The following is a 12,830-nucleotide window of genomic DNA, read 5'->3' as shown; positions in this document are numbered from 1 at the left end:
GGAGGTAAACTGCCCGAAAGTACCCTCTTGAGTAACTTTTAATAGGGCAGTGCAGGAAACACTTTTTGTCACACCCTCTTTTTCCAAGACCCAGGGTCTAATCAGATCATACATATCATTTACATATCAGCCTAAAACATTGCTGAATGCCAAGTGCATTCTTTTTTTAATGCTTATGTATTTCAATGCCATCAATTTGTTTCTTAGTTTGTGTCTTGTTTAAACCCACTGTTCTTTTTTGTGTTTTTATGCACAGGTGGATGCTGGACATATCTATGGAGATAACCTTGATCGACAGCTAGGCCTAAGACTCCACAAAGATGGGAAGCTGAAGTACCAGGTACGGCTGCTGTTTGTGTAAAATGCCTGACTTGCTATTAATCATTTACAACCTTAAGCTCACCATGCCTCTGGGTTAGCATACATCAGCCAATACTCATAAATTCCTAACGTCCATTGAGATGGCAAAACGTACTGAAGAGAAAGCATTAGGCATGAATATACTTGTATCATATGAACACTGTTTCCTCCCTTGCAAAATGTAAATAAATTTCCTGTGGCTTTTCATTAAACCTTTTTAAACCTCTAAACTGCATTATCACATACAGTCTGCAATCCAAAAAAAACATTTGTTCAGCTTTGACCAAATTACACAGTTACACATTACACAGAGATTTTGTTTTACTAAAAAGTAGCAAAAGTAAGTCAATAGTCAATGACCACCAGGGCTTAAGTATATTTGTACATTTTCAGCTGTTTTCAGAATTTTTTGCAAAAATTTGCAAAGATCTGCCACTAAATCAGAAAACTCACGTTGGTCTCCAAATGACTCAGCAGAATAAAACAATGACAGTATGATCAAATCATCAACAGCAGCAGCCGAAGCCAGAGAAAGAGAGCACAGTGGGTCATGCTCCCTCTGGGTAGGTAGATGGCGCTCTTTCCCGTCATCACTTCTGTTGTGATGCTGGCCAGCACAGGCGTCTGTTGGCTGATTTATCAGAGCTAGAGATGCAGTGCTTTCCTGACACTCATCATGATACTGTTATTCTGTGATACTTAATATATTGCAAGACAATTCTTTTTTTATGGTTATTGTTATTATTATTATTTATTTTATTTTATTTTATTTATAATTTTGGTGTTATTTTAGTCCTCTTTTTCTTTAATTGTGTTTATATTTTATTACTCTAATTATTTATCTCTTTGTTTTATTGTTTTACATTTTAGCCTGTCTGCATATGCTTTTATTCTGAATTATTTTATTTCTTCTTAATGAAATCTTATATTGTTTGCTTGTTTTTATAATTTTAATTTATTTTCAATCCCTTTAATTTTGTAGGCTCGACTGCATTGAAAATGAGGGGTACCTTTCATGTATAAAGGTTGGAAATAAAGGTTGATTGATTGATTAACAATTTTCAACGATACTTAATGTCATCTATGTTGCTAAAGAGGATAAAATTCTCCTAAATAAAGCAAATAGCATAAAATATAATACCAGAAATTATGGATTTATTGGTGTCAGGTTACAAAATTTAACAACCAATATTCTTCAGCACTGGTTTACCATAATCATTTGACCAGTTGATTAGTGCCACCAATTGTAATAGTGAAGCCGTAACTTAAGTAAGTCTAATTGAGGGGCGAGTCTTAGGGAGTTTAGAGTGCCAAAGTTTCCATACATTTTTTTTTATTTCACCTATTATCACCTATTATTTCCCTATTATCATCTGCACAGATGGGTCTGCCTAGATAGGACCTAAGAAAGTATAAAATGGGATGTGAAAGTGGGGCCCATTTGAAAAATAGATGAGTTTTTTTGTCATGTTTTATTGGCTACAGAGTGTAAATTTACTATTTCTCAATTTGTGTAAATGACGAAATGTGTCATTTGGCTGTGGGTGCCCAAACCTAAACTTCTGCAAAATACTTCAGTTGCATCCTGTGAAGAAAGCATTTTTTTCTGGAGTTGTTCTTCTTTCTGGGGTGAGTAGCCTGACAGAATTGATGTTTCTGTTAAACCTTAATGATTAAATATGAAACCTGACCCAAATAAATCAAGAGATAAGAGGATGACGTAAAAGACTTTGGCGTAAACATACTAGAGTAAGGCTTTTCTTTTTCTCTGCTGGTTTGCTAGGTTTGAAACCTTCTGTTCAGTCTTCACTGGACTTAAACTTGCATCAATATTAGTATCTTTAAGTTCCTTGTACTTGTTCTTTTCTTGTTATTTTCCATTTTTCTTTATTTTCAGCTTCTCTCTTACATTTTCTTGTAAAATTGAAAAGAGCTGTGAAGTTTTAAAGGCCGTTCAAAATGAGATTTTGTCAGGAATAGCAGGGTTGATGTTAGTAAGGGGTGTTGTTTGGGTTATGTTTGTTTGGGGGCTGTATATGATTGGTGTTGTGTGTTGTAAGTAGTTATATAACATTATTAGCTGGAGACAGTATTCCCCCAACATCAGCTCTCATTATTTTTATGATGTAAGTGCAATTTCTATTAGGAAATACAAAATCAATGATGAGATCAATTACTGTACTGTAGGCAACTCATACAGGAAGCTTTCATGCTGTCTAATGTCTAATGTGTTGCTCTGCATCGTCTTCTTTGGAAAGTTATTATCTATTTTACATGGATACAACATTTCTTAGTATAAAGAAAATTGTGGGAAACCTATTGATGCTGCTCTTCGTTCACAGTTAAAACATAGTGAATATTGAATACTTGTGTACTTGTGAATACTGCTTAAAATGGGTGTGTTTCACACCCAATGTGTGAAACTTGACAGCCCTGCATGACATGAGTCTAACTCTTAAACCCACTGCCTGTGCAAAAAAAATAAGTCGCCACCTGAATTTAAGTAAGTAAATGATGTGGGGTTGATGCTGCATTTGGGCAGGTCTAGGTCCAGCAACAGTAACATGGCAGTGTATTAATTGGCTTAGCTAATTAAGATTAAGTTATTAAGTTGATAAAAAAATAACTTAAGTTAGCTTCTACAACATTAACAACATTACCTGATTATTATCTCAGAAACATGCATATGACCAAACAACTCAGTCTACACCAGCTTTCCATATGGAGTAGCTGGCTATTTCCATATAAACATACTAGCTAGCATAGATGCTAAAACAGTTAGCTTAAACCTCAAACGTTTTACAGCTTTTGTAGTTCATCATACAAACTACAAACAAGTTATAGTCACACCACAGCCGCACTGAAACAGAAAATATCAGGGTTTTTACCAAAGGTTTTAAGCTTTATAGGCTTATGTAGGCCAAGATTTCACTGAGAGAAAACCATGACCACACAGTTGCATAAGCAACTAACAATTGAACTCCAGGCTTGTATTCAGGCTGTACTAGTACTGGTTAAGGCCACTAGGGAGCACTAAAACGATCCTGAAAGAATGATGTCAGTTGACTACCTATATATACTGAATATAGACCAGGTTATTCCATTAATGGATTTATTCTTCCCTGATGGGCATATACGGCCATATTCCAAGATAACAATATCAGGATTCATGGGGCTGGAATTGTGAAAGTGTGGTTCAGGGAGCATGAGATCATCATTTTCACACATGAATTGAGAAAGTTCACCACAGAGTCCAGAACTTGACCTCATTGAGAATCTTTGGGATGTGCTGGAGAAGGAGAAGCGTTGAGCAGTGGTCAGACTCTACCATCATCAATGCTGCTGCAAGATCTTGGTGAAAAATGAATCCAGCAACACTGGATTGAAATAAATCTTGTGACATTGCAGAAGCTTATTAAAACAATGTCACAGTGAATGTGTGCAGCAATCGAAGCTCTTTTGTATTTGAAGCACTGTTGTAAGTTGCTCTGGATAAGGGCGTCTGCTAAATACCGTAAATGTAAATGTAAATGAAGATAAAGGCGGTCTAACAAAATATTAGGGTGTATGATGACTTTTTTTTTTTTTTGGAGGCGACTTTGGCAGGGTATTTATTGGCTTATTGGCACAAACTAATTATTATCCTAGTAACTTTACCAAACAACTCAGCCTACACCATTTTTCCCATATGGATGAGCTGGCTACCTCCATATATAAACACATTAGCATAGATGCTAAAACAGTTAGCTTTTGTTGTTCATCATACAAGCTACAAACAAGTTCTAGTCACACTACAGCGGCACTGAAACATGAAATATCATGGTTTTTACCAAAGATATTAAATTTATAGGCTTATGGCCAACATATGACCACACTGTTGCATAGGCAGCTAACAACTGAACTCAAGGCTTGTTTGTATTCAAGCTGTACTACTGAAGGCCACTAGGGAGCGCTAAAAACATCCAAAACAAGATATTTTTAACATAAAAGTGTTTGTTGCTCACCACTATCTCCATGTTCATGCTTCCACAGATCATAAAGGGAGAGATGTACCCCCCCACCGTGGCAGAGTCAAACGTGAATATGAGTTACCCTCCATCAGTCCCTCCAGAACAGCAGATGGCCATAGGCCAGGAGGTGTTTGGGCTGCTGCCAGGTCTAAGCATGTACGCCACCCTGTGGCTGCGGGAGCACAACCGTGTCTGTGACATCCTGAAGGAAGAGCACCCCACCTGGGGAGACGAGCAGCTGTTTCAGACCACCAGACTCATTATTATAGGTACATGCTCTCTACTGTAGCTTATTATAGCTTTTTTTATTAGTGGGTACGTTCACATGCATTCAATAATCCTATCCTTATTGGAATTTTGCAGTTTGATTTTTACGTTGCATGCTTCTTTGCTTCTTGAGATTACTGGCTAATTGCAAAATACAAATCCAATTATTGTTTGAGTAAATTGCTCATGTAAATGAGTTTCCCATTATCTGATTACCCAAGTGCAGGTAAACACATTGACTGGATTATTGAAGAAATCTGATTCTCTCACTGAATCTCTATACTTTACTAGACTATTATGTAGAAAATTATTGATGTATATTATCATATAATAAGAAGTAGAACAAACAAAATAATAATAGAAGCAAGAAAATGGCAGAAATGTTGATTATTTGGTGAATTAAAAGTATGCACAGTTAAAACTACAATTTAAAACTACCTACATTCACATGAAAACGCTTGGATTCATGATGAGATTAAATGTTTTTAAGAGGTAATAAATTTGATGCAGAATCTTAAATAACCTTTATTTTGCAAAATATTCAAACATAGTGTCACAATTACTGTTTGTTTGAAGAATAATTGCGTTATGTATACATTATTATATTATTATATTTTTGTATTATTTTTCCCCAATATATATATAAATTAAATATACAGTAAATCATCTTGAATTAGTCAAATAAACAGTAACTGAACATTTCAAATACCTTAAATTAAGCAAATAAACAATAGCTGAATAAAATATCATAAATATGCTAAAGTCTATTCCCAATAAATGAATTAAAATAAGAATTAAAATATAAACAATACATGGAATTTTTCTCATAAATAACCTTGTATGTCTAAAATTGTACTGAATAACTGAATAAAGTAGTTTACTCCTGCTTTATTCAGTCATTTTAGATTTTTCATTGGTACATCTACTGGTCCATTTTCTGTGTAAATAACAGTAGCACTAGCAAAACAAAATGTAAAAAAATATTTTCTCCATATTTTATGTTTCCATATAATTTTCCAGGTGAGACTATTCGGATTGTGATCGAAGACTATGTGCAGCACCTGAGCGGCTACTACCTGAAGCTAAAGTTTGACCCGACCCTGCTCTTCCGGGCGCAGTTCCAGTACCAGAATCGCATCTCTGTGGAGTTCAACCAGCTGTACCACTGGCACCCTCTCATGCCTGACAGCTTCTTGATAGACAGAGATGAGATCTCCTACTCTCAGTTCATCTTCAACACCTCCATCCTCACAGACTACGGTGTGGAGAAACTGGTCCAAGCTTTCTCAACCCAGGCAGCAGGACAGGTAATGGATGTTTGTTTAGATATCTTTTGAGCGATGTGCCTTTTAATTATCACTGATGTGCCAGATGACTATTGTCATGTGCCATAGAAGCTAAGAATGCTGCACTGACCTTTGGGATATGTGTGTGGAGACTCCAGCTTTGAATTTGGGTGTGATGATTTCTGAGTCTCTTGTCTGTGTAATTTTTAGCTAGAAGCTGCTGGTCCCAATCATAATAATACACTGTGTCCACTGTGGGTGGTAATGTCTTGACGCCTATGATGTATTCTTAGCACACATAGACATATTTTCACTGGAATTACCATAATTCACGTCGCCTTGCTTTGGGCATGGTGGCCACTCACAAGATAGCACCTCACAACCTATACAGATGTGAGCATACCCAAACAGCTTCCTGAGGAAACACATCATGACCAATCTACATACTGATATCCCATGACATTTGCCATTAACATAGAGTTAAAACAGTGTTTCAGTTGCTTGTAATGCAATGTTATGGTTCAACTCAATTGAAAGCAACTTTAAACCCCTTTAAATGACTTTAACAGAGACCCATCTGGTACATTACTGTAGTAGACACTCGTCAGGAAGTGGTACCTCATTAGCGATTGTGAAATCCTCCTTCTCTGGTAAATGATTAAACACTAGTGTGGCTCTCACGCATTCTTCTTTAAAAAGAGAAGTACATGAACTGGGTCAATATTAATAGAATGTGCCTTCCGTGTCTGCAGTATACTTGCTTAAATACATATCTTAAATATATATTCAAAATCTTTGCAAACTCTGTATATATTTCATATGCAAATGCATGTATATGTTTTTGTTTTCTTTAGTTTTTGTACATTTTATACAGTTTTTTTTGTTATGTGAGGGTTTCGCCATGTCTACAGTACTGCCTGGTTAAGCTGGATGATTTTTTTTTGCATGTTTTGAAGATTAATATATATATATATATTCAAGCATATTATATACTCACTTAGCTATTTCGATAAAAAAGACACTTGCTGTTGCTTGATATTCAGCAGTTAATAAAATTAATTTCACTTTAATATTTTTCATATAGTCTCCATACTTTAAAAAGCTTCCTTGGTAAAAATGATTGTAATTAAATTCAGTTTTAGAACTTTTTTAGAATTTATCTGTATCTCTGAAACAGAGCAAAGTCTCCTTGAACAATTCAATATGTTTACAACTGTAGGTTATCCATGTTTTTATCAGATGCCTATTTTTGCTAAAATTGTCCACCGTTTTATTATTGCAATATTATTATTCTTATTATATGTTATGACAGGGTGAGAAAATGCATGCATTGCAGGAATTAAAAAGTGAAAATAAGAAGTGATTAAGCTGGGAAATATTTTTCTGTGTAGTCTGAAGTCCTATAAATTTGACAAATAGTTAAAGTTATGAGATGCCAAAAGGCACAGTATTCTGATAAAAACCCAATACAGTATTTTACTACTCGTACTTTATGTTATGTACTGATATTTGCAGGAATACAGTTTAAAGCAGATCCTATGACTTAACAACTGGTTTTACACACGGCTCGCATGATCCACCTACAAACTGTTGTGTTCTGTGGGCATTCTCTTCAGCAGAGGCACATTTGGAATAGACTGTCTTTGCAGTCTGAAGTGCTACTTGCTCATCATCTTTTGTTAAACTGTTGTATCCACCTTTGACTTGAAATATGCTCATATATCATTGAGGTGACTTCCCCTTTAAAATACTGACAAAGTTCACATGGGCACCCGTAACTGATGTGCATGGGCCTCTGTCCGCTTGTATGAGCTAGCTAAGCCCTGTATGATGTGAACTTTTTTCACAATTGTCCCAGAAACATCCCAAAGCTTTTTGTTAGCTGTCCTAAACTGAAAATCGTCCATCCCAAAATATTATATATTTTTTTATTTGTTTCAATTCAGTTCAATTTTATTTATATAGCGCTTTTTACAATACATTTTGTCATTAAGCAGCTCTACAGAAAAATGGGTCCAAGCCTCAGCACCACAGTCATGGCATGTATTTTTCTGTATTTTCTCAATTTTTCTGTTGCCATATTATCATCAGTTGTTTGTGCCTACATGACAAGTATTGATAACAGCAATACAATTACATAATTACATAATTATACTTTATTTTTAATCTTTTTTTTTTTTCATGCAAATACAGTGATTTGTCCCAAAGCATCCTGAAAGAGCTTTTATCACATCCTGTGTGCTATTTGAATCATCTCTGGGACGGTGTTAGTCTGGAGCTCTGGTGATTGTATAAAGATATCATAAACACACTATAAAGAAGGAAGCAAACTCAATTTTTTTTCCTCCAAGTTACACACTTCTCCATAGGTAGTATACTATGGATTCAAAATCTAAACAGAATGACATAATATATATTTTTTGTGCTTTCCAGATCGGAGGTGGTTATAACATCCCCAAAGTTGTGGCGAGAGTCGCTGAAGGAGTAATTAAAGAATCCAGAGAACTTCGTTTAAGGCCTTTCAATGAGTATCGCAAGAGATTCAACCTGAAACCATATACATCTTTCTACGAGCTTACAGGTATTCTCATACACACAAAAACACACACACAAACGCATTATACTGATTTTGGTTCTTTTACATCATGACTGTTCTGACAATTACAGCTAGATTGTGAAGAGTGGAATTTAAATTTTAGACACAAAATTAGTAAGTGAGGAACGAAATACACTGACACAAAAGTCATGGGACAGGGACTAGTACCATAAAAGCTATGGAAGCTAAAGGACATTGTACTGGCTTGTCGGATGTGTGTGAATATGTGGGGACCAGATTCTGCCAGTCAAAATCATTACCACCCACTGCTCTGTCCACTGTGGGTGGTAATAATGCTTTATATATTCCCAGTACACACCTGACACTGTTGGATTGAGGAATGTTACAAACGCCCACACAGCAACCCATTATTAAGCCTCACTTAAACTAAAGATAATTCATACCACCTTGCCATGAGCATCCTGGTGAGTGTTACTCTAGTCTTACTCACAAGATAACACCTCACAACATTTACAGATGGCACTTCATAATCAGTTTACTTACTGATATCCCATGTATTTTATGTCTGTCAGTGTATATTAAAACCTTAAATATTCCTTCACATGCATGTGCTGTCAGTTTCAGATTAGTAGATTGGTAGTTTTTTATGCTACAATATGTCTAAACGTTTGAAAACACGCATTATAATAAATGCATTTAGCTACTTTAAGCTGTTCACTAGAGTGCAGTTATAGTGCACCACTTGTGATGCTTGTGAGGTTTTGATTATTCAACATATTGTTCTCACTAACCCTTTCGTTTCTGAATGCAATCAAATCTTCACAGCAATGCTCAAAACTCTAGTACAATTACTCTTAACAAAAGCAGGAAAAATTATAGTCTCCATATAATGCAGAAGATACTTGAAGATACTGATTTAACATTTTTTCTATTTTATTTCTCTGTTTTTTTACAAGGTGATAAAGAAATGGCCCGCGAGTTGGAGGAGCTCTATGGAGATATTGAAGCCTTGGAGTTCTATCCAGCTCTGCTGCTGGAGAAAACCCGACCTGGTGCTATATTTGGAGAAAGCATGGTGGAAATGGGAGCACCGTTTTCTTTGAAAGGCCTTCTGGGAAATCCTATATGTTCACCAGAGTACTGGAAGCCCAGTACATTTGGGGGAAAAACAGGATTCGATATAGTCAACTCCGCAACACTGGAGAGGCTGGTGTGCCTCAATGCTAAATGGTGTCCGTACGTGTCCTTCCACGTTCCTCCCCCTGGCTCCCATCGACGAGAGGAGTCAAGCGAGTCTCGTTCTGAGTTATAGCCAAAAAGGACAATAAGAAAACTGTCCCATGCAGACTATGCTGTCAGGACTGCTCTGTCAGACTTCACCCAATGATGAATGTTTACACGTCTGCAGACAGAAATTTATTGATATAATAAACTAGACTATTGATATCTCCAGTAAATGTGGTAAATAAGCTTAGTACAGCTTATTTATATAAAGGTTAAATGTAACAGTGATGAATGTATTGAGATAAAAGCCAGTTAATAACAACTAACAGTATAAAAAAAAAAAAAAAAGGCCAGTCTTGGGACAAGTGTCCCCAATGCACTGTAGAATTATGATCTTCATAATCTGGGGAAAAAAAAGCAACATAAGACCACCATGAAGCAGCCATGAAGACATGAAAGAGCAGATTGTTATCCGAATGCTCTTTTTAGCAGTTTAAGATTAGTGACTGTAGCAAAACATGGACAAAGAAGTATCTTTTAAAAGTAGTCAACACAGGTTTAGCGCCTCTGCTGGCTGGTTGCAGTATGATGTTTAGCTCCACCCATCCTAATATGTTTCAAGAACAAAACAGCCTAAATGTCTTTCCACATATTTTTTTATTAATTCCCCCAGAAATTATTTTTTATCATTCTAATATGCTGCAAGAAGTCAGGGTTACATTTAGGTAACCCATGATCTTCCACATTACATGGAGTAGTTGAGTTGAGTAGTTGAGGCAACTAGCTAATTAATCATACTGTAGCGTCACCAGAGGCAGAGTAACAAGACTAAATCATACTCCAACTAAGCAACTTTACTTGAACATAAATCAAGAGCACAAAACGGCTTCCTATTAGCAATAATTTCTTATTTTTATATAGTGGCTCCACTCTAATCTCACCCTAAAGAGTGGTCAATAAAGCTCTTTCAGTGTAGTTACTGCAACAAATTAAAGCCGCACATAAAAACACATAACCTAACCTCTAAAAATTAACATATAAACCAGTAAATAACCGCAACCAAAGAAAAAGAACTGATGCCAAGCATACTAAGAGCTCCCCTGTTAGTGTAAAATGGCCAATGTGATCAATTTTAATGCTTTTAGCCAGTCTGCTAGCATTAGTGCAGTTTTAAACAGTATTTGAAATCTGAGCTGAATCAAAATACAGTTTAAAGACAGTTTTTTTTTCTCTTTTAAATGCCACTGGTATGTTTTGACACTCTTACAGTAGCTTGGTGGTTTGTTTAACTTGGATCACAGTAGCTTTGGTTTGTCTCAGCGGAAAACAAAGTAAACTGAGCTTAGCTCTGTTACTGTCATGTCATGTAATTTTCTAGACTGGTTTGTAAATTTTATACTGTTTTATACTGTGCTAAAATATGTGAACTGCACTTTTACTGTTAATTAGTGCAAGCTGCTCTGAAAGCTCAACAAAGGCAGTCTGAGACTCTTAGTCTGGGAAAAGAGAGTGGGCCAATCAAATTATTAGGCATGTATGGGGCCAACTCTGGTATTTTACTGCACAAATTTGTACTGATTTCACAACACAACATCCATGTTTTTCTACAGTCATTGTTTTAGGTGATCAAGGCTACAGTGCTTTTAAAAAGTAGTTATTAGAAGGTTTGTTTTTTGAAGTTTTAACTCCTGATTTTAGTCTTTAAGAGGTTTTAGAGATAAAAGTATTGTTCATTATTGAACAGGGCCGTATTCAGACCTGACAAAACCAGACATTAGTCAGCGTTGAGTTGAGGTCAGGGTTCTAGAGCTCAGTAAGTGATATTCTTTATTCTTTTGCCTAAGAACATACACTGATCAGCCATAACATTAGTACCACTGACAGGTGAATAACAAGTGAATAACATTTGATTATAATTATAATGGAAAAGTGGTCTAGCCTAAGATTCTTTGACAAGACCACTGGGTCAGAACATCTCCAAAACATCAGGCAGGGCATTGTGGGGTGTTCCTGATATGCAGTGATTAGTCAGTACATACCAAAAATGGTTCTTGAAAATGTAACTGGTGAATCTGTGGTGGTGTTAATGTTATGTCTGGTCAGTCTATCATGATACATGTGCTGTACATTTTTTTTACCTTCTAGTTTACCGTGAAATATGATGCCAAAGGATTATAGTCTACCATCATCTGCTGTTAATCACAGTATTCCGTCCAAATAAGCAGCAGAGATTCTTCAGTCATGTCAGAAGTATTAGTATGTGGGATGTTTAAAGTGTTTGATGGGTTATTATGTCTGTTAAAGGATGCACTGGTTAACTTTAGGGTTAAAGATGATCTGTTAGGACCAATTGTTTGTGTTAAGTTCACTGAATTATTGCTGTTATTGTGGTCAATTGAATTGTTACTTCAACTGCACATAAAAAAAATCAAAAAGCTAATTGTGCAGCTGGAGCCTGAGAGAGTACAATTAATCGGCCTTGCTCTCTCTGGGTGGGTAGATGGTGCTTTGACCCGTCATAACTACCACTGTGATGCTGGCTGGCACAGGCGTCTGTTGGCTGATGTATCGGAGCAGGGGATGTGGTGCTTTCCTCCCAGTGCATCAATGGAGTTATGTGCTTGTCCTGTCCCTCCTAGTGTTGGGAACATTGCAAGTGATAGGGTTAGTGCCAGTGGGTAGTTGGGTTAATTGGCTGAGCTAAATTAGGGAGAAAAATGGGTAAACATGTAAAAATAATGTAATAAATTAATAAAAAGCAGACAATGTGTGATTACTGGATTGAAGAAAAGTCAAATAAATATATGGGTTGTAACATTGTTTCAGTCTCATTTTTTTATATTTTTTGTTTGTTTCACTGATTCGCTGATTTTGCTGACTTAAGAATATGGTGTTTTTATTTTTGTAAAATAAGTAAAAATAAAAGAGCAGGTATACATTTTTTTGCAGGTTTAATAAGGTTTACATCCTTTTATAAATTATAGGCTTCTGTAAAAAGCACATTTAATTTTTTTTTCTAAATAATCCAAGCAGCAGTTTATACACAGACATGCCAAAAGTTATAGGACAAGAACTTTTACTGTGTCCCATGACTTTTGTCATGTCCCACAAAAGCTAAAGAACACT

The 12,830-nt window shown here is 36.0% G+C and overlaps 1 protein-coding gene across 1 annotated transcript in view; it reads left to right on the top strand.

Moving 5' to 3' along the window:
* Positions 1-12,519, top strand: part of ptgs1 (prostaglandin-endoperoxide synthase 1) — a 32,987-nt gene extending 20,468 nt beyond the window's left edge. The window contains exons 7-11 of the mRNA XM_007243891.4: positions 257-340; positions 4,393-4,639; positions 5,658-5,944; positions 8,357-8,504; positions 9,437-12,519. Of these exons, the coding sequence (XP_007243953.2) occupies positions 257-340; positions 4,393-4,639; positions 5,658-5,944; positions 8,357-8,504; positions 9,437-9,792 (1,122 nt within the window). The 3' untranslated portion in view covers positions 9,793-12,519. The remainder of the gene's footprint in view (positions 1-256; positions 341-4,392; positions 4,640-5,657; positions 5,945-8,356; positions 8,505-9,436) is intronic.
* The last annotated feature ends 311 nt before the right edge of the window (positions 12,520-12,830 follow it).

This window comes from Astyanax mexicanus, chromosome 22 (genome assembly GCF_023375975.1).
Source record: "Astyanax mexicanus isolate ESR-SI-001 chromosome 22, AstMex3_surface, whole genome shotgun sequence".
Lineage (NCBI taxonomy): Eukaryota > Metazoa > Chordata > Actinopteri > Characiformes > Acestrorhamphidae > Astyanax > Astyanax mexicanus.
This window is presented reverse-complemented; position numbering and strand designations above follow the sequence as displayed.